Raw genomic sequence first — 16,959 nt, forward strand, 5'->3', positions numbered from 1 at the left:
GTTGTTTTGCTCTTCACCCCTAATCTAGAAGAAGCCTTTTAAAGAAAGAGCCATTCATGCACAGTGCTATGCCATACAGTGCCTGTGAAAAGCCACTAGCAATGGAGGGGATTGCACATGCACAGTAGGGAGGACAGAGAGTGGGTTATTCCATGCTGCACAAGGAGAGAAAGCAAAAGGTAAATAAGTGGCTGGCGAGGGGGCAGTGGAAAGAAAACACATTGCAGAGCAGCCGGTGGAATCCGTCCCACCCGAGCCAGGAGAGAAACCTTTGATCCTGCTGCCCACCCTGAGTCACTCTGCAAACCACATAGCGTCAATAGCATCCAAAGGCAGCTCCCAGCAAGCAGTGAGAAGTGAGAACCGTAACATTACTCTCTATCACCAGGGACAGCACAGGAAAGAGGGTACCAGCATCTCTAAGCATAGCGAGTCCACATGAAACACATTGATGTTTGCCAGAGACTGTATGGATTTATTGATCACTGCTCCACATCCTGTTTGCAGTAGGCAATGTCCAAGTTCTGATATCAGCTACAGTGCCAAGCTGTACCAACCTTCACTGGACATGGCTTCAGTCTCACTTGGGTTTTCTTGCTCTTTCTCTGGTAGTTGTGTGACCCAAGTATATTATTCAAGACACTTTAGACTAATTATAAATGATCCAGGGGTTACCAAAACATAAGAGTTTAGATGATTAGTATGGAATCTGCAAGACAGGAAGAACCTACACATAAAGAGGGAAGATCCTAGAAGGGACGTTCTCTGTCCATTTCAGTTGTGGATCCACACACAGGTTGAAATGCCACACAAAGCTAATGACATCTTTGTTTTAGATGTCATTTTGTCTTATAAGTGTTCAATAAGGAGGCTGCAGCTTTCCTTTCAAAGCACCAAAATACACCCATATTTCTTTGACTTAATTTTCATGTCATGAATGTGACATTGTGATCACTCTTTTTCTGCATTCAAATGAGCCTTATGCTTCCCAGATTGCAGCTCTCATTTGTAGTCATAGGCTATATTTGGTGATTGTATTTTATACATCTGATTGAGGTAAAAGGTATTCTACAGAAGTTCTTTAATTTCCCAGACCCAGAAGTGACCACAAACCCTAATATTCAATGGAGAACTATGGGTGGAATTCAATGTCTCGCTATTCCAATCGTTCTGTCTGCACAAGCGTTTCAGCTTGCCAGCTGGGACAATTCTCCTTCTTCTCCCCTTGTGCGCTGTTCTGGGGGTTCTTCTGACTGCCCCAAGCCAATTTTTTTGGGCGGGGGAATGGGGGCGGGTGGAGAGAAGATCTGTTCCACAAGTGGTAGTCCCTATACTGGGTTAGGTGAATCCCATCCCTATTTTAAAAAATAAAAAGTTGAACTTACTTAAAAATAAATAAATTGGAGTGTAATTTTCAATAGGCAATGTCTGAAACAGCACAGAAACTTAACACGGAGGCCTGGGCTGATGCATGGCTTCCAGCATTGCTAATGCTGCATGTTGTATGCAGGCCAGTTGTATGCAGGCACACTGTACCTCAGATGCTGCTCCTGAAGCAGCTTTTCATTCAGCCATTGTTTTGCTTCTTCTGGGCAAGCCAGGAGGCAAATTTAGACACAGTAAGGAGGAGACTTTGCAGTGACAACCGAATATCACTCCTAGTGCCTGCGTCTTCCTTCGAGGATCAAAGCAGCAACAGAGACAACCTCCCTGCTCCTTCCTCTTCCTCTATCCCTCATCAACAACAGGAGGCATAGGGAGGCAGGCTGAGAAGAAGAAACTACAACAGCAGAAATGTACACCAAGGCATCAGCTAGACTGCATCAGAAAGGAAGCTGAGGCTTCACTTTAAAAATAAAGGGCCAGATTCAACTAAGTTGTTATGCTAGCAGAAGCCAGTGCAAAGAGTTGTGCTAGCACAATGGGACTATTCGCCTCCTCTTCATTCCTGCACCCTCCCCAAATTTTCTCAGAAGTGTCAGAAGAATCCCTGGAACAACACATGGGAGGAAGAGAGAGGAGATCCTTCTGTCTGGCAAGCAGAAATGCTTGCACTGCTGAAACAATCACCTTGAATTCCACCCTTTTTTTAAAAAAAAAAGTAAAGAAAGTGGCAATAGTGCTGCTGCTGCGCCTTAGGACAAAAACCATCCCAGTTGTGAACTGAGCCCTTTCAACTGAAGACCAGTGTTCAACTATGGAGGCAGAGTTGTGGCAACCTACGACACTGACCACCAATGTTTCTATATAGTGCTACAATTTTCCATTCTTCTCAAGTCCAGGTACCTTTCATATTTCCTGCAATACAAAGGCTGGTAAGGCACAACCCATTACTTTTGTTCACTGGTTTAAGCAAAGATGGGCTGAAGACCACAGCATGGCATCAACCCCTTCTGTAAACAAGGAGCATAATAGTAGCATTGCGTCATTTTGCAACTTCTTGAAGATGTGGAATGCTGGCAAGAGACTGGATTGGCGAGACAGGAGCCTAAGAGGCAGAGAGCAATCAAAGGCCATGGGGATGGGCTAAGCAACAGCCAGTACACCTCCTTTCAGGATTAGGCAAGACAACACAGATGGAGAATGCAGACGCTTCCGATGGAATCAACCCAGATTATGGGCTTAGGGAGGGAATTTGGGTGCGTTTGAGAATGAAGTGGGCACAGCTGATTACCAACCATGTAGGCCGGTTTGAAGGATTTGTGGTTTTGGGGTAAACTCAGAGCACCCATTTCCCCTTTATCAGTGACTTGGCCCGAAACATCACAGGAAGTAGAAAGCATGCGGGAACACTGTCCCATCCTGACCTAAAACTTCAGCAGGAAATAGTGGATACACCAATAAGTCTACCACTGAGTCAAGTGTCTCAGCCACAACAAAAACAGGAGGGAGAGAAGGGATTAACCATAGAAACACATATCTGCCTGCAACTTCCTTGTTCCCATATACATCTTCCAAGGCACCTTCCGTTCTCCAAGAACATGAACACCCAGGACTCTAGCACTCCAGACATTACATTGGAGTTTCTAAGTGAATACCTGTCCTAGCATCTGGAAGGAAGGCACAACCTAAACATTTTTCCAAAGAGACACATATCCAGCCAGTGCAGGATGGACTGCCCTTGGAGTGCCCTCTGCTCTCAGCTATCAAAATGTGAGAAGACAGTACAACCTGACCAACTGGCTTCCAATCTTCAGAAAAGGAGCACTACCCAAAGCACCTTGCAGCTAATGTTTGGGAGACGGTTGCTGTCCAGTTACATGGATGTCTGCATTGAGAATGAAATGGAATGGAATCTGCACAGGCATTTGGCTCCTAGATGCTGGAGAGGGGACCTCATCCAGGCAGTACTTGGCCATCTGCCTGGTCCCTTGCATTGAATGTTAGTTCAGTGCTTTTGGTACAGAGGAGAAAGGTAGGCCTACGAGTGCACAGCTGTCTCATTCATAGCCCACAGAGCCAATGGTCTTTGGCCCAGTTCCCTCCCTCTCCCCATTTATTCAGGCTCTGGGACACCTGCCCCCACATCTCCTCTAGCCTGGATTCTCTCAGGCAGAATGGCCCTTTCTGTTGCGTAGGTTGCAGTGGGATTCTCCTCTGGCCAAAACACACATAACACAGGACGAGAAAGGTGATGTAAAAATTCTGAATGGCCCGTGAGTTGGGCAGGTCCTAGGGATGCCAACAAAAGCTTGCAAGCAGCCACATGAAAAAGGAGGCTTCTCTCCCTGCTCAAGACCTGGCCAAACATTTGGCACAAGTGCAAATACCTTAGATTGTTTCCTAAGGGGATCTCCCCAACAACAAGGGTTCCACCCTAAAGGAACACTCCTTACCCTGCATCCTAACAAAGGTTTCTCCTGTTTCCCATGCACAGCCTTCCCCTCTACACAAAGTTCAGGACTATATTGCTAGAAGATAGTATAGTGCTCTGAAACTAATGCCCAGAGGCACTGCCCAGAATCAGAAGGGACTGTTATAAAGCAGGAGTAGCCAAGGTGGTACCATCAAATGATGTTAGACTCCTATCTCCTCTCAGGTCCAGCCAACATGATCAGTGATGATGGGAGCTGCAGTAGAGCATCAGGAGGGCACCAGGTTGTCTACCCTTGTTAAAATACATTTCTACTGACCCCATGACCCCACCAAGTCTGCCCTTGCAATCATGGTAAAGTCAACTTACAAATATGCCACTGGGAAAGTGCAAATCCGGAATTTACACAGAATGCACTTTGGATGCTGACAGTGCTATCCAAGTACAGAATCTACAGATGTAATGGAAAAGGGCAGGTGTAAACTGGTTAAACTGCAATCTCTACACAGTGAAGTATTCTTCCAGGAAGCACTCTATTCCAGGGAATAGCCCCTTGAACTTTGAAAACAATTTGCTCCCAAATGAATAGGAACTTCCCATCAACAAAGATGGCATATGATACTAGGAAGTGCTAAGTCAGCACTTGCAGAGGGAGGGATCTCCTAGCAAAGTTCAGGCTACACCATAGGGAGTAATGGTGAAGAGTCCATTGGTGGACAGGCAGTGTCAGGTGTGATTCAGGCACCATTATGTTCTGGGTAGGCCTAAGATGGAAGAATGGGGCCTACTAATTTTAGTTCCACCATACCCATACTATCCTCAGAATCTTGGCTTTGCATGTTGTGACTAATGATTCAGATGCCCAACCCCAAAGATGGTGGTATGATGGGTTCAAGATTACTTCACTCCCAAGACCCTGTTTCCTGCCCCCAAATAAGATAGCTATGTGAAGCTAAAAACTGTAATTGTTGTAGTCTTGACAGAGGCATGCTTCAAACTTCATATACCTTCCTGAGCAGCCAAGAAGGGCCTGACTAGCCTGGTCTCCATCAAATACCAGAACCCTGAGGCCGAAGAAAAGGCTGTTGGCTCCCCCTGGTGGGAGCCACCACACTGTGAAGGAATCACCCTGATCAAGATACCTCCATCAAGCTTCCATGGGTAGTTTCCTCCAGTCACACTCAGCACAGAAGCTAAGACAGTGTCAAAAATCACCCTGTTGGGAACTTCGAAAGGGGCTCAGATGTGAGAGTAGGGGAGGGATATCAGACTTGGAAAGGATGGCTATATGTGCTCTTATGAGGTGGTGCTTCTGAGATGGGAGCAACTATCTGAATCCCAGGATTCTGGAGTCAATTAAAAAAAGGAGAGTAATCACAGTAGAGATGAAATTGCTTGCATCCCTCACTGCCTCTGCCAGCTTTGATACAGACATCCCATGGAAGGATGTGGGTACAGCAGGCAAGCAAAGGGTTATTGTAGCTACCAAAATGACTGAATGGGCCATGGAGACAGGGTGGGTGGCATGTGGAAACCGTTACCTGCCTGGCGATAAATAGAGGATTCAGTCTCTGAGCTTGTCAGTCAGGGGCACCTTTCACCGCCTGAGCTAAAAATTCCTTTTAAAAAGGAAAAGAAACAAAACAAACTGAAAACACAAAAACAAAAAACAGAAGGTGAAAAATTCCTTGACATTTGGAGCCTAAAAATATCCGTGGCCTGGCTGGCTGGCTGGCAGGCAGGCAGGGAGGCGACAGCACTCTGAGTTTGTCAAGCAAAGGCTTTCACACCCTCTGCGTGCTGCAGCTGGAATGCCAAATATATAGTCAAGCCCCTACCCATCAAAGCAGTCTGCTAGTAGTCGGTCTCGGGCATGAGGCACTGTGGGTTTGGCCCACAGAGACGCTGAGAACATTTCATAGGGATGCTAAAGGAAAAGAAACACACACACACACACACACACACACACACACACACACGATTAACGATGGCCTCTAAGGTCATGTGGTGGGAGGGTTATGGGCTGGGCATAAGATACTTGCCCCTCCGTGAGGGATCCCAGCCCACTCACAGCACTCATTCTTATCACCTTGTGTCGTGCACTAGGGTGGGGATGTTTGGGCTGGCAGGGGGCCAACATGGCCCTGCATTCCAGTCAAGGCTAAATGTCTCAGCCAACAAAGCCGGCAATGCTGGATCTAGAGAAACAGCGAGGAAGTGACACTTTAGGAAAAGCCTGGCAGCGGAAGAGGGAGGGCAAGCTCTAAGGCTGAGTTGTACTTGGAAGAGTAAGTACTGTTACACTGTCACACACAAAGCCTCAAAGCACATAATGTCAGGCTTGACATGGTGGAGAGAACAACAATGACATTGCTTTACGGTGGCCACAGAGTGCACTAACATGGCACAGGACAGCCTGCAGATCAGGCCTGTATGGGGGCAGTTATGAAATTAAAAGACACACAGCTGATATAGCACACTGCACACATTATTCAGCAAATATGCTTCAGTGAGATGTTGTTTCCCTAAATATACTTGGTGGGGCAGGACTTCCCAATGACAGCGCAGTGCATGGCAAACAGCTCAATAATTCAGAGGACACCATAATCTGCAACTCAGGTAGCCTCAACAATCTCTATAGTCTCTCATTTGTCTCCAAAACAATCCTCTTGTCTTGCAAAGTCAAAGCAACTGAGAATCCCCAAGGAATTCCTTCTTGTCCTGTTCCCTCTGCCTATTATCTCACTATTCTAAACAGACTAGGAACATTTCCAGGAGATTGGAAAAAATGTGGAGAACACTGGCTCTCCATTCTAGAAAGAGAGGCCTGAATCTAATAGCCTTTGCCTAGATTCTCAGACAATGTCAATAGCCCATCTCTCTATTACACCATGTACTGATAAGAGTGCTTTTCACCACATTTATTATGGGTGGAGCCTCCAATGGCTAATGCCCAAGTCCAGTTACTTCTCATAGGACTGCTGAATTAACCTTAAGCGCTAGAGAATTAATGTCACTAGGTAGGGTCTGTTTTCTGCAGATTTACTCCTGCTCTTAGGAGGATTACCCTCACCTCTCACACTGGGTAGGCCTCTCTGTCTGCAGTGGCAATTTCACTTGAATTCCAAGGGTGGTTTTCCCTTTCGCTTCCTGCCAGACAGTGATCCAGTCCCTGAAGAGGTATTAGTGGCAGCCACTAAATCGTGGTCCTAATCCCAAGCTGACAGCACCCAGGGCTACAGGATGGGGAGGGCCACGATAGATCAGTGCACCAAGCAAACAGAACGCCATGCCACTGAGAAATTGCACATTACACGCCTGTCCCTACCAATAGGATGATGTTGTCAGGTTATGGGCAGCAATAATCTCTGGCACCGGGCAGGGATGCCCTGGTCCTGAGTTCATTGTCAGGTGAGGGGACAGAGAGAGCTCAGGTTTCAAGGGATACTCAGACACCTGCTACTAATAAAACACTCACTGTCATGGGATCACCCTTACAGGCTCTAGGCAAAGGAACCTTCCACAGGGCACAGAGCGGCAAAAAGAGTATGTTGGTAATTTTAAAGAGCTTCCAGATGATCCCTAGGTTTTATATATATGGCACAGTTCCCTGACAGAAACAGCATGGCGCCATCACCATCATTCTGGTTCCAGCCTCTAGAGATATAGAAATAACCATAGCACTGAGCAAAGCTGTGCTGGCGCAGCCACATAAGTAGCATTCCTTAAAGGGGTCGTCATTTCTGTAGGACTTGTGAAGAACTATGTGTTTCACAAACTTTATGTCATTCACATCAACACCAAACCTGTTGAGACAAGTCATTATCATGCTTAATTTACAAAAGGTGGCAATTTACCCATGGCCTGCAACAGAGCTGGCACTTGAACTCAAGACCCCCAGGGTCAAATCCAAAAGTGACCCATATATAAAGGTTTGCTATGGGGTTCACAACCAGCTGTGGCTGGATGGTTACGTGGGAGCCGGTTGAAGTTAAATCCTTCGAAGACAGAGGTCCTCTGGCTGGGGCGGGACGATATGGGATTGAGGGGGCAACTCCCATCTCTTGCGGGGGTGCAATTAGTGCCAGCACCGTCCGTTAAGAGTTTGGGTGTAATCTTCGATACCTCCCTTTCTATGGAGGCGCAGATTACAGCTATAACAAAGGCGGCATTTTTTCATCTCCGCCAAGCTAAGCAGTTGGCCCCTTATCTCTCTCGCCCTGACCTAGCCACTGTGATCCATGCGACGGTCACCTCCAGACTGGATTATTGTAACTCGCTCTACGTGGGGCTGCCCTTGAGACTGACCCAGAAACTCCAGCGGGTGCAGAATGCCGCGGCGAGACTCCTTATGGGGTCTTCGCTGCGAGATCACATTCATCCGGTACTATACCAGCTGCACTGGCTCCCGGTGGAGTACAGGATCAGGTTTAAGGTGCTGGTTTTAACCTTTAAAGCCCTATACGGCCTAGGACCCTCGTACCTACGGGACCGCCTCTCCTGGTATGCCCCACAGAGAAACCTACGGTCTGCAAATAAAAACATCCTCAAGGTCCCAGGCCTCAGAGAGGTTAGGCTGGCCTCAACTAGAGCCAGGGCCTTCTCGGCTGCGGCTCCAATCTGGTGGAATGCTCTGTCACAAGAGACTAGGGCCCTGCGGGACTTGACATCTTTCCGCAGGGCCTGCAAGACAGAGTTGTTCCGCCAGGCCTTTGATCAGGGCGCAGCCCGACTCCCTCCTCTGGCAACCTGCACAGAACTTTGCTTAATTGGTTGCCATCAATTTGATTTAATTAATTTTTATAATGAAATATTTTTAGATTGTGTGATTATTTGATTTTTTGATTATTTGATTGTTGTTAGCCGCCCTGAGCCCAGCTTCGGCTGGGGAGGGCGGGATATAAATAAAATTTATTATTATTATTATTATTATTATTATTATTATTATTATTACAGACCCCTGAATGAACATGAAGCCAAATCCTATCATCATCAGGGCTACCTTCACATGTAACACCCTGAGGGGTAGTCTGTTGTAGCAAAAACAATAAAAAGAGTCCTAAAGCACCTTAAATATGAACATGGACTAGAGGCTACTTCGTGAGAGGCAGAAAATATTGTCCTCACCTGGACACCTTCAGGTACACACAGAAGGACCATGGTGTAAAAGGAGTTCTTTCCTACAAAGAACTACCTTAATGCATGTATTTCATTTCACAGTAATACATCTCTGAGAAAAAGCCACAAGTGGCTGTGGGAATCTCGCCATCCCTTAGCTTAGCACAGCTTCATCAGTAGAAGGTGACCCCTGGACCCATACTGGCTCCAACTAGACACTATGGAAAACTGTTTGGTATTTCTCTCTGCATTCCATTCTCAGGCTCAGTGGAGACTGCTTAGTAATCCAGGTGGCAGAAGAACACTGAACACCTTGCTTATAACCCATCCCTGCCGCTAATGCACACCCCGCCAGCTAGTCCTTCAAGGGAATTCCCCCCCCCCCCCGGAATAAATCCAACAACACTGCATTAGCACAGGAAATTCCCTTGTGCACCACTAAAGCCCAGTTTTGCCACTCCAATAGCACTATTAATTCTTTTATTTATTGTTGTTTATTGGTAGGCATAATGCCAACACAGCAAAGGTCAAGGATCTGTGCTCCAAAAGAACAACAGAGACATAAAAATGCACTTGTGTGTAGTTATAGCCTGTTTGCACTACCAACAATCCTCCTGCTGCTTCTAACATCAAAGGGAGATGGAACGATGACCACACCTCCAGTACTGAACATAGGACAACCACCACTGGCTTAACTTAGATTATACTTTAAAATATGATACGATATCTTTATTTCAAAACCCCCTAAAAACTCTGAAACCCCATTTTAAAATACAATATACTAAAAAGCTAAGTCATGTCTGAATAATGTTTCCAATGCATGAAATCAGCTCTACTGAAGTACCAAGAGGATAAAAGAGCTGCTCTTAGAGCTCAATCCATTCTCCTGTATTTCTTATTTGTCTCCATTCAGTACAACAAATGGAAAAGGTTAGTTCTATGTAAGAGAATATGCTTCCCATAACTATTCCTTCTGTGGCTACTTTACGCCACATCAGTTGGCCATCTAGCCTAATATTCTAGTATTCTCTGCATTCATGGAACACAAGGCTATCAAGGGTGACTAGCCACAATGGCTATGTTCTACCTTCACTGTCAGAGGCAGTGTACCTCTGAATGCAGTTGCTGGGAGTCACAAGTAGGGGGAATGCTGTTGCACTCAGTCTCACCAAAGGCATTTATCTGGTTGGTCACTGTGAGAACATGCTGGATTAAATGGGCCATTGGCCTGATTCAGCAGGCTTTTCTCATGTTCTTATTGTTCTTTGACTGGAAAGAAGCTAACCAGGGTACTAGGCATAAAAGGTAAAGGGACCCCTGACCATTAGGTCCAGTCGTGACCGACTCTGGGGTTGCGGTGCTCATCTCGCTTTATTGGCCAAGGGAGCTGGCGTACAGCTTCTGGGTCATGTGGCCAGCATGAATAAGCCGCTTCTGGCGAACCAGAGAAGCGCACAGAAAAGCTGTTTACCTTCCCGCTGGAGCGGTAGCTATTTATTTACTTGAACTTTGAGGTGCTTTTGAACTGCTAGGTTGGCAGGAGCAGGGACCGAGCAACAGGAGCTCACCCCATTGCGGGGATTCAAACCGCCAACCTTCTGATCGGCAAGTCCTAGACTCTGTGGTTTAACCCACAGCGCCACCCGCATCCCGGTACTAGGCAAAGGCCTTTCCTATTACCTACTCCATATTAACTGGAGGTATCAGGGATTGAACTTGGGACCTTTTTCTATGCAAACCATTTCTCTACCACTGAATAATGGTCCCTCCTCACCTATCAATCTAGGGACAAAAGGGTGTTGAGGGAATGGTAAGCATGACAACAGCACTTGCCACAGCTAGGTTGGGCCACTTTGGGAGGTAAGAGTCAGTGCCTCGCCTGAGTCATTCACAGAGCTGATCTCCAGGGAATCTAATTGATGAGTGGAGCACCAAAAGGTGTGACATGCAGACTTTATTGAACTAAGGACTAGACGGGGGTGGGGAGAGAGAAAATATAGCACAACTGAAGCATTACCTTTGTGAGTCAACATGAAGAAAGGGTACTGAAATATGTGTATATGCAGCCAATTCATATATTGCCTTCAAACCCCTACATGAATACATACATAAGTAGGGAGGAATGAAAGAAATCCCTTCCAGAGTAACAGTGCTTTGAAAGATTAACAAAGCACACACTACTACAACACAGATTTTTGAAATCCGCATGGCTGTGATCACACCCTTGGACATTGAAACTGTTCTTCCTTTTCATTCTGATGCCTTCTCATCTTCTTTCATTAGTAAATCCTCTCCTTGTTGGGTGCTTCAATGACAAGCGTGGGCCCAAAAAGGTGACTCCATAGCCAGTGGAGTACTCACTTGCAGTAAGCAGCCTTGAAAATCTCCCCCATCCCCATGATCCTCCATGTTTGGAGATGGAAAGGACACCATGCTTTACTATTTTGTTGTGTTTTTCCTGGCAACATTTGAAGATTGAGATTTTCAAAACCTGACAAGGCCTCCTTACCATAACAAACCCTGCACCCACCTCACAAGGTTGTGCCGAGAATTAAAAAAAGGGGGGGGGGTAATGATGTTGTTCTGAGCTTCTTGAGGGAAGGGTAAGTTTATTACTTTTTTAACTTACCCTGTATACAGCAATGTATTCCAGTTTATTCTATACGCTGTGTACCTAAACAGAAAATAACACTAGAACTAATAATTTCCATAACGTCTAAGAAACATTCTGTGGCTATGGATACAGGCAATATCCAAAGATGTCAGCCCACTTGTGCAATGGAAATCTGCTTGCACAACAGGACTTTCGGCTTCTCTTCTCCTGCTCCATTCTCTGTGCAATGGAAATCTGCTTGCACAACAGGACTTTCGGCTTCTCTTCTCCTGCTCCATTCCCCAACGTACCCACCAAAACTACTCTAGAGGAACTCTCCAAAGCAAGATTTAGGGGCACCCAGTGGCTGCAGGAGGGACACAAGAAAACAGAATCCCCACTACCTAAGCAAATGCCCACTTGCACTATGTTGGATCTCACCCAGAGGCATGAGAGCTCATTTTCATGTGCATAAATGCTGACACTTATGCAACAGGATTTTTAATCCTTTTTTTTGTAGTAACAGTAGCGAACCCTGCCTCTCTGTGCCATGTCACAAACAGCTTTGGAAATTACCTCAGCTTTCCAAAGCAGCTTGTCACACAGCAAGTTGCAAATGGCTATTACCAAGTCAAAAGTCCCACTTGGCCATGTAGCATTAGTTGTGCAGGCAATCCTTGTTTTGCGCAGGGGTTCTGTTCCACCCAGACCCTTTTCACGATGTCTTTATAACTTTTGGGGCTACTTCCAGGTTCAATGCCATGCATGTGTGTGTGACTGCGTGTCATTCTGACGTGCGTAAGTCAGGAGTTCCTTGTACAGTTATTTGGATTACATCCTATATCCAGGATCTGGATAAATCTGTGTATCTCCCCAGAGGTCACTGGAAAAAAAGGAATGGGTAATTTGGCATCTGATTATTATGGCAATTATGTATGCCTCTCTGCAGAATTTTTATTTTTCATAGAAAGCTTAGGTGGCTCAAAAGGGTAAATACATGTTTTATATCAGTTTCCAGTGACAGTCATGTTAGTCTGTTGAAGAAAAGGCAACATAAAGTCTTGTGGTATCTTAAAGACTAACAACTTTTGTAACTTTTTAAATTTTATAGATTATAAGTGTACTTCAGGAAAAGATCCTGTAGGACAATGGTTCCCAATTAGCTAATCTCTGAGGATCCCCTATTTTCCAAAAGCCAAGCCACGGACCCCCTACTTTTGAAAATGTTGATAACTCTATGGTAGCTACCTTTGCAAAGCAATTTTTTGAACAAAATATGGGGTAGCCTCTAAAAAGCAAATGATTTTAGGTATACTAAAAGAATAGACTAGGGCTGAGTGACATCTGGTTTTCAACATTGTGATATGTCAGCAGTTAAACATCACAATATTCCGATATATCATAATGTCTGAAATTGGAGATCAGGTATGGGGATCAACTGTGGAGATGGGATGGGTGAGGGTAGGAGAGGAAGCAGAGTAACCTCCACCACATGGTTTGAGTGGGAGGGGACCGGGATGGGGGGGTGCATCAAGGCGCCATTAGCAGGGCAGCCAGTGAAGATGCACGTTCACTGTGGCTGCTGCTGCTTTCCTGCTGACTAAGAAAAGGTGCTCCACCTCAGTGCCCGGGGAAGGTAGTGTTACGGTGCCTTGAAATGAGGGCAGTCAGCTGCCCTATTCTCCATCAGCGTGAGGGAAAGGCAGCAGCAATGGAGGGTTGCATCTCCTTCTGGGCAACCTTCCATAAGTACATGTCAGTGGTGGAAGAATGGATATGACTCTTAGTTTTGCAGAGCAGGGCAGCTATATTTGCAGGTAGCAAAGATGGGGGGGGGGGGAGAGAGAGATCTGAGTTTTGCAGCTTTTACCAGTTTCAATTAAGTGAAAAAAGTTCCTTCACTCAGCCTGCTTCTGCTATTTGCAAAGGTGGCACATATCTCTCAACAAGATCTTCAACTGAATGTCCAGACTTGCAAATGGATCCTGATTTGAGTGTGTGTGTAAATGGTGTGTACATGTGCTAGCCGCGGCCACTTTGGGCACTTACCTCCTCCTCCAGCCATGTTTTGTCAAGGGAGTTTGACCCTTGAGAGGAAAAATATACCCAACCCTGACTTACAGCATCAAATGCAGATATTTAAGCTGGGTGAATAAGTGACTAGCAGTAAGTAGCATTGCCAGTAAGGATTTAGGGGTTATGGTGGATTATCAACTAGACATGAGTCAACAATGAAATGCAGTGGTTCCAAAAGCAATACTGCATCCAAGACTTCAAGAGCAATAGTATCACTCTTCTAATCACAGGAACTGCAAGCACTGCATTCAGTTCTGGGAATCAGAATTCAAGAAGGATGTTGACAAACTAAAAGGGATTTGCAGTGCAAAAGGAGGAGTCATACGAGCAAGCAGTGAATAAATTAGATACATCAAGCATATGAAAAAGAAAAAAATATGTTGAAGGGATAGAGAACAGAGAACACATCGACAGTTTTTCAAATATTTTAAATGACTTTGAAAATAAAGAGAACTCTTAATGCCCAGCCATGCCCATGGGTACATTTTCAGAGAGGTACTATCAAGATAATCATAAAGGGTGGACAAAATCCAATTATAACAGCATATCAGCAGTGAAGCAGACTACCTAGAGAAGCTGTGGAATCCTCTTCCTTGCCCCCCCCCCAAAAGTCCTGGACAGGCCTATGCCTTATGACAGTGGTTGCCAAACTTTTTGGATCCTGAGGAGCATGTGGGCCCAGATTCAACTAACCCAATGTGCTAATTGAATTCAGTGTAAGGGCTCCTTCCTCTCATCCCCTCCCTGATGCCCCCATGCCTCCCCCAAATCTACTCTGGTTAATCAGAGACTCCTCAGAATAGCACTGGTTGGTTGGCAGATGGGGCTCATTCTGTCTGGCAAGCAGAAGAAATGTTTGCACTGATGAAACTGATGAACTGATTTTGGGAAGGTGCCATGGGTACCGGTTAGCTGCCAGGGGTGTGTCCTATCACAAAATGGTTGCTGCATAAAAAGAAAAGAAGCAAGAACATAAAATAATAATGTTCTGCTTTTGCACTGAGCTCTCCTCTCCGCAAACTACTTGGGAGCAATCCCTGATGTGGGCCAGGGAGAAGGAAAAGGTAATGGTAATAATAATAATGATATGTCTTATTGCCCCTCCCCAAATAATACAACTTTGGAACAAAGTTTCCCATTTACTGACAGAAGCAGCTGCCTGCTCTACCTGCCAGCAGGTGGCAAAACAAACAAAGTAGTGACAGGAGGATTCCTGTGTTTCTTCTTGCACATTTAAAAAAAGTTTCCCAAGCAGCTATCTGCTGACTGTTCCACATCCCTGGCAGGCAACAAAATGAGTGGCAGGCAATGCTCACACTTCTTCAAAGCTCTACAAACATGTTTTTAAAAGTCTTTCTGGTAGTTGCCTGCTGCCTATGTGGCTGGCAGTAAGAAAACAGAACAGAGTAACAAACAAATGGATTCAATAACTAGAAAATAAGACAGAAGCAGGAAAATTGCACAGGAAGGTGGGAACAGTAGCTTTAGGACACCAGGGATTTGTACTGCCTGGTGTCCAAACAACTCACTTATCACTCAAAGCTCTGACTTTACTCATTGGCTAATAACACTGGCAGGTAGGAGCAGCCAGGCTGGTTCATTTTACAGAAATTGCTTAGAAGGTTACCTGTACAGCTTACTTCATTTTTTAAAAAAGGAAGTTTAGAGACTTGACTTTTTTTTTAATGAAAGTTCAGATCCTGAGCCCCCTACCAGGGCGTGCTAATAAAGGCCTTCACAGGCAACATAGCTCCCACAGGTACCAAGTTTGCAGCCTCTGCCATACAAAGTGTACTTTATTTATTATAGTATCCCACTCCCTCAGGAATGAACACTGGCTTACATGGTCCATGAGATGCCTTCAGATCCTCTAATTCTATGAAGATTCTACATCACTACCTAAAGGACAAATAGTGATAACAACTACATCTGCCCTCGAAAGCCAAACCGGGGCGGGGGGGGGGGGGAGTTTCCATTCCACTTCACGGAAAGGGTTAGGTGCAGACACCTTTGGTTTGCTCAGCCCAATAGATTCGACTGCCATTTATTGCCAGAAGCGCTGCAGGCAGTCATCCAAGGCAAGGCCCAACAAGGGATTGCTGGCAGAGTCCGCACCTAGAGGTTGACTTCAAGTACAATGTAAACATATGGACAAAATGGTTTATATAACAAATCCAGGAAAACTTTCTTCCAGGAACTTCACTGCAGCTGCTACACAACAGGCTAGCAATCATGACTTGAGCTAGGAGAACGTTGACAGGATTGGGAACTCAGGATCAAGTACATCAGATTATGGAAGTGGCCTAGTTCACACATAATGTAAACCACGGCTTATTAAACCATGTCTTATAAAACCACAGCTTAGTGTTTTGTGTGAACCCAAACCAGCAGCCTAACTACATGTCTTAACTACATGTCATTCATCAGCCATGGTCTGTAACTGCTTTACAAATCTTATTGTTAACAATTGCTTAGTGTTATGTAAGAACCCAGACTGCTGCAAAGCTACCTAGTTTTGTGTTGAGAGCATCTTCCTGGCTTGTATCTCCTTTAAAAGAGGAAAGAGGGAGAGCTCAATAAACCAAGGCTTAAAGGATGTGTGCCAGATGCCTTAGATTTAACTTTGGTTTACTAACTGTGATTAAAATTAACATTAAACTTGGTTTAGTATTATGTGCAAACTAAGCTACTGGCATCTGACAAGATCAGGATGCGGAGGTAGTCCAACAGAAAGTAGTCCAAGATTGGCAAGGAAACAGAGACCAAACTTGGATCTTAGGACCAGATACAAGAACAGACAAGACAGGGCCCAAACCCAGGGTTCAGGAGCAGAATACAATGTCAGGCAACCCAAGATGGGGGAAAGTAGTCAGCACAGCAGACACAGAAGTTTTTTTCTAGATACTGCAATTCTAACAAAACTCTAAGCTTCAAGCCTGCAAAGCACAGATGTGGCAGGTCACAGAGCCTTAAAACATAAGAACAACCCTGCTGGAACACACCAAAGCCCCATCTAGTTCAGCATCCTATTTGCATAGTGGTCAACTTGATGCCTATGGGCAGCCTGCAAGCAGGACATGACAACAGCACTCTTCTCACTTATGCTCCCTTGTACCAAAGCTTGAGTATCAGCAACTCAAAGTGTTGCAACAGGCACTGCTACTTGGAAGAAATTTGCTATCTCCCAGAAAGGCTCTTTCCTTATACCATCCCACAAATAAGAGGACTTGGATAGTTGAAAGACCCACACCTGCTCCCACACAAGCCTGCCCAGCCTTTAAAATCATCTTCAGAGGAAATAGAATCATAGAATCATAGAATCATAGAGTTGGAAGAGACCCCAAGGGCCATCGAGTCC

General features: G+C 45.4%; 1 protein-coding gene and 1 long non-coding RNA gene across 5 annotated transcripts in view; one reads left to right on the forward strand and one right to left on the reverse strand.

The window, feature by feature from the left end:
• Positions 1 to 16,959, forward strand: part of LOC308460408 — a 107,867-nt gene that overhangs the window by 64,669 nt on the left and 26,239 nt on the right. Inside the window, exon 3 of one of the 2 annotated variants that reach the window (XR_013978560.1) lies at positions 9,437 to 10,208. The exons of the other annotated variant lie outside the window; for it this stretch is intronic. This is a non-coding gene — a long non-coding RNA (uncharacterized lncRNA). Of the gene's footprint in view, positions 1 to 9,436; positions 10,209 to 16,959 lie in introns of those variants that run through there. 2 annotated transcript variants of the gene reach the window in all.
• Positions 1 to 16,959, reverse strand: part of NHEJ1 (non-homologous end joining factor 1) — a 124,384-nt gene that overhangs the window by 23,196 nt on the left and 84,229 nt on the right. Inside the window, exon 7 of one of the 3 annotated variants that reach the window (XM_080976689.1) lies at positions 13,070 to 14,546. The exons of the other annotated variants lie outside the window; for them this stretch is intronic. Coding sequence (XP_080832815.1) covers positions 14,385 to 14,546 — 162 coding nt within the window. The 3' untranslated portion in view covers positions 13,070 to 14,384. Of the gene's footprint in view, positions 1 to 13,069; positions 14,547 to 16,959 lie in introns of those variants that run through there. 3 annotated transcript variants of the gene reach the window in all.

This window comes from Podarcis pityusensis, assembly GCF_964106645.2.
Source record: "Podarcis pityusensis genome assembly, chromosome: 1".
NCBI classification, from domain to species: Eukaryota; Metazoa; Chordata; class Lepidosauria; order Squamata; family Lacertidae; genus Podarcis; species Podarcis pityusensis.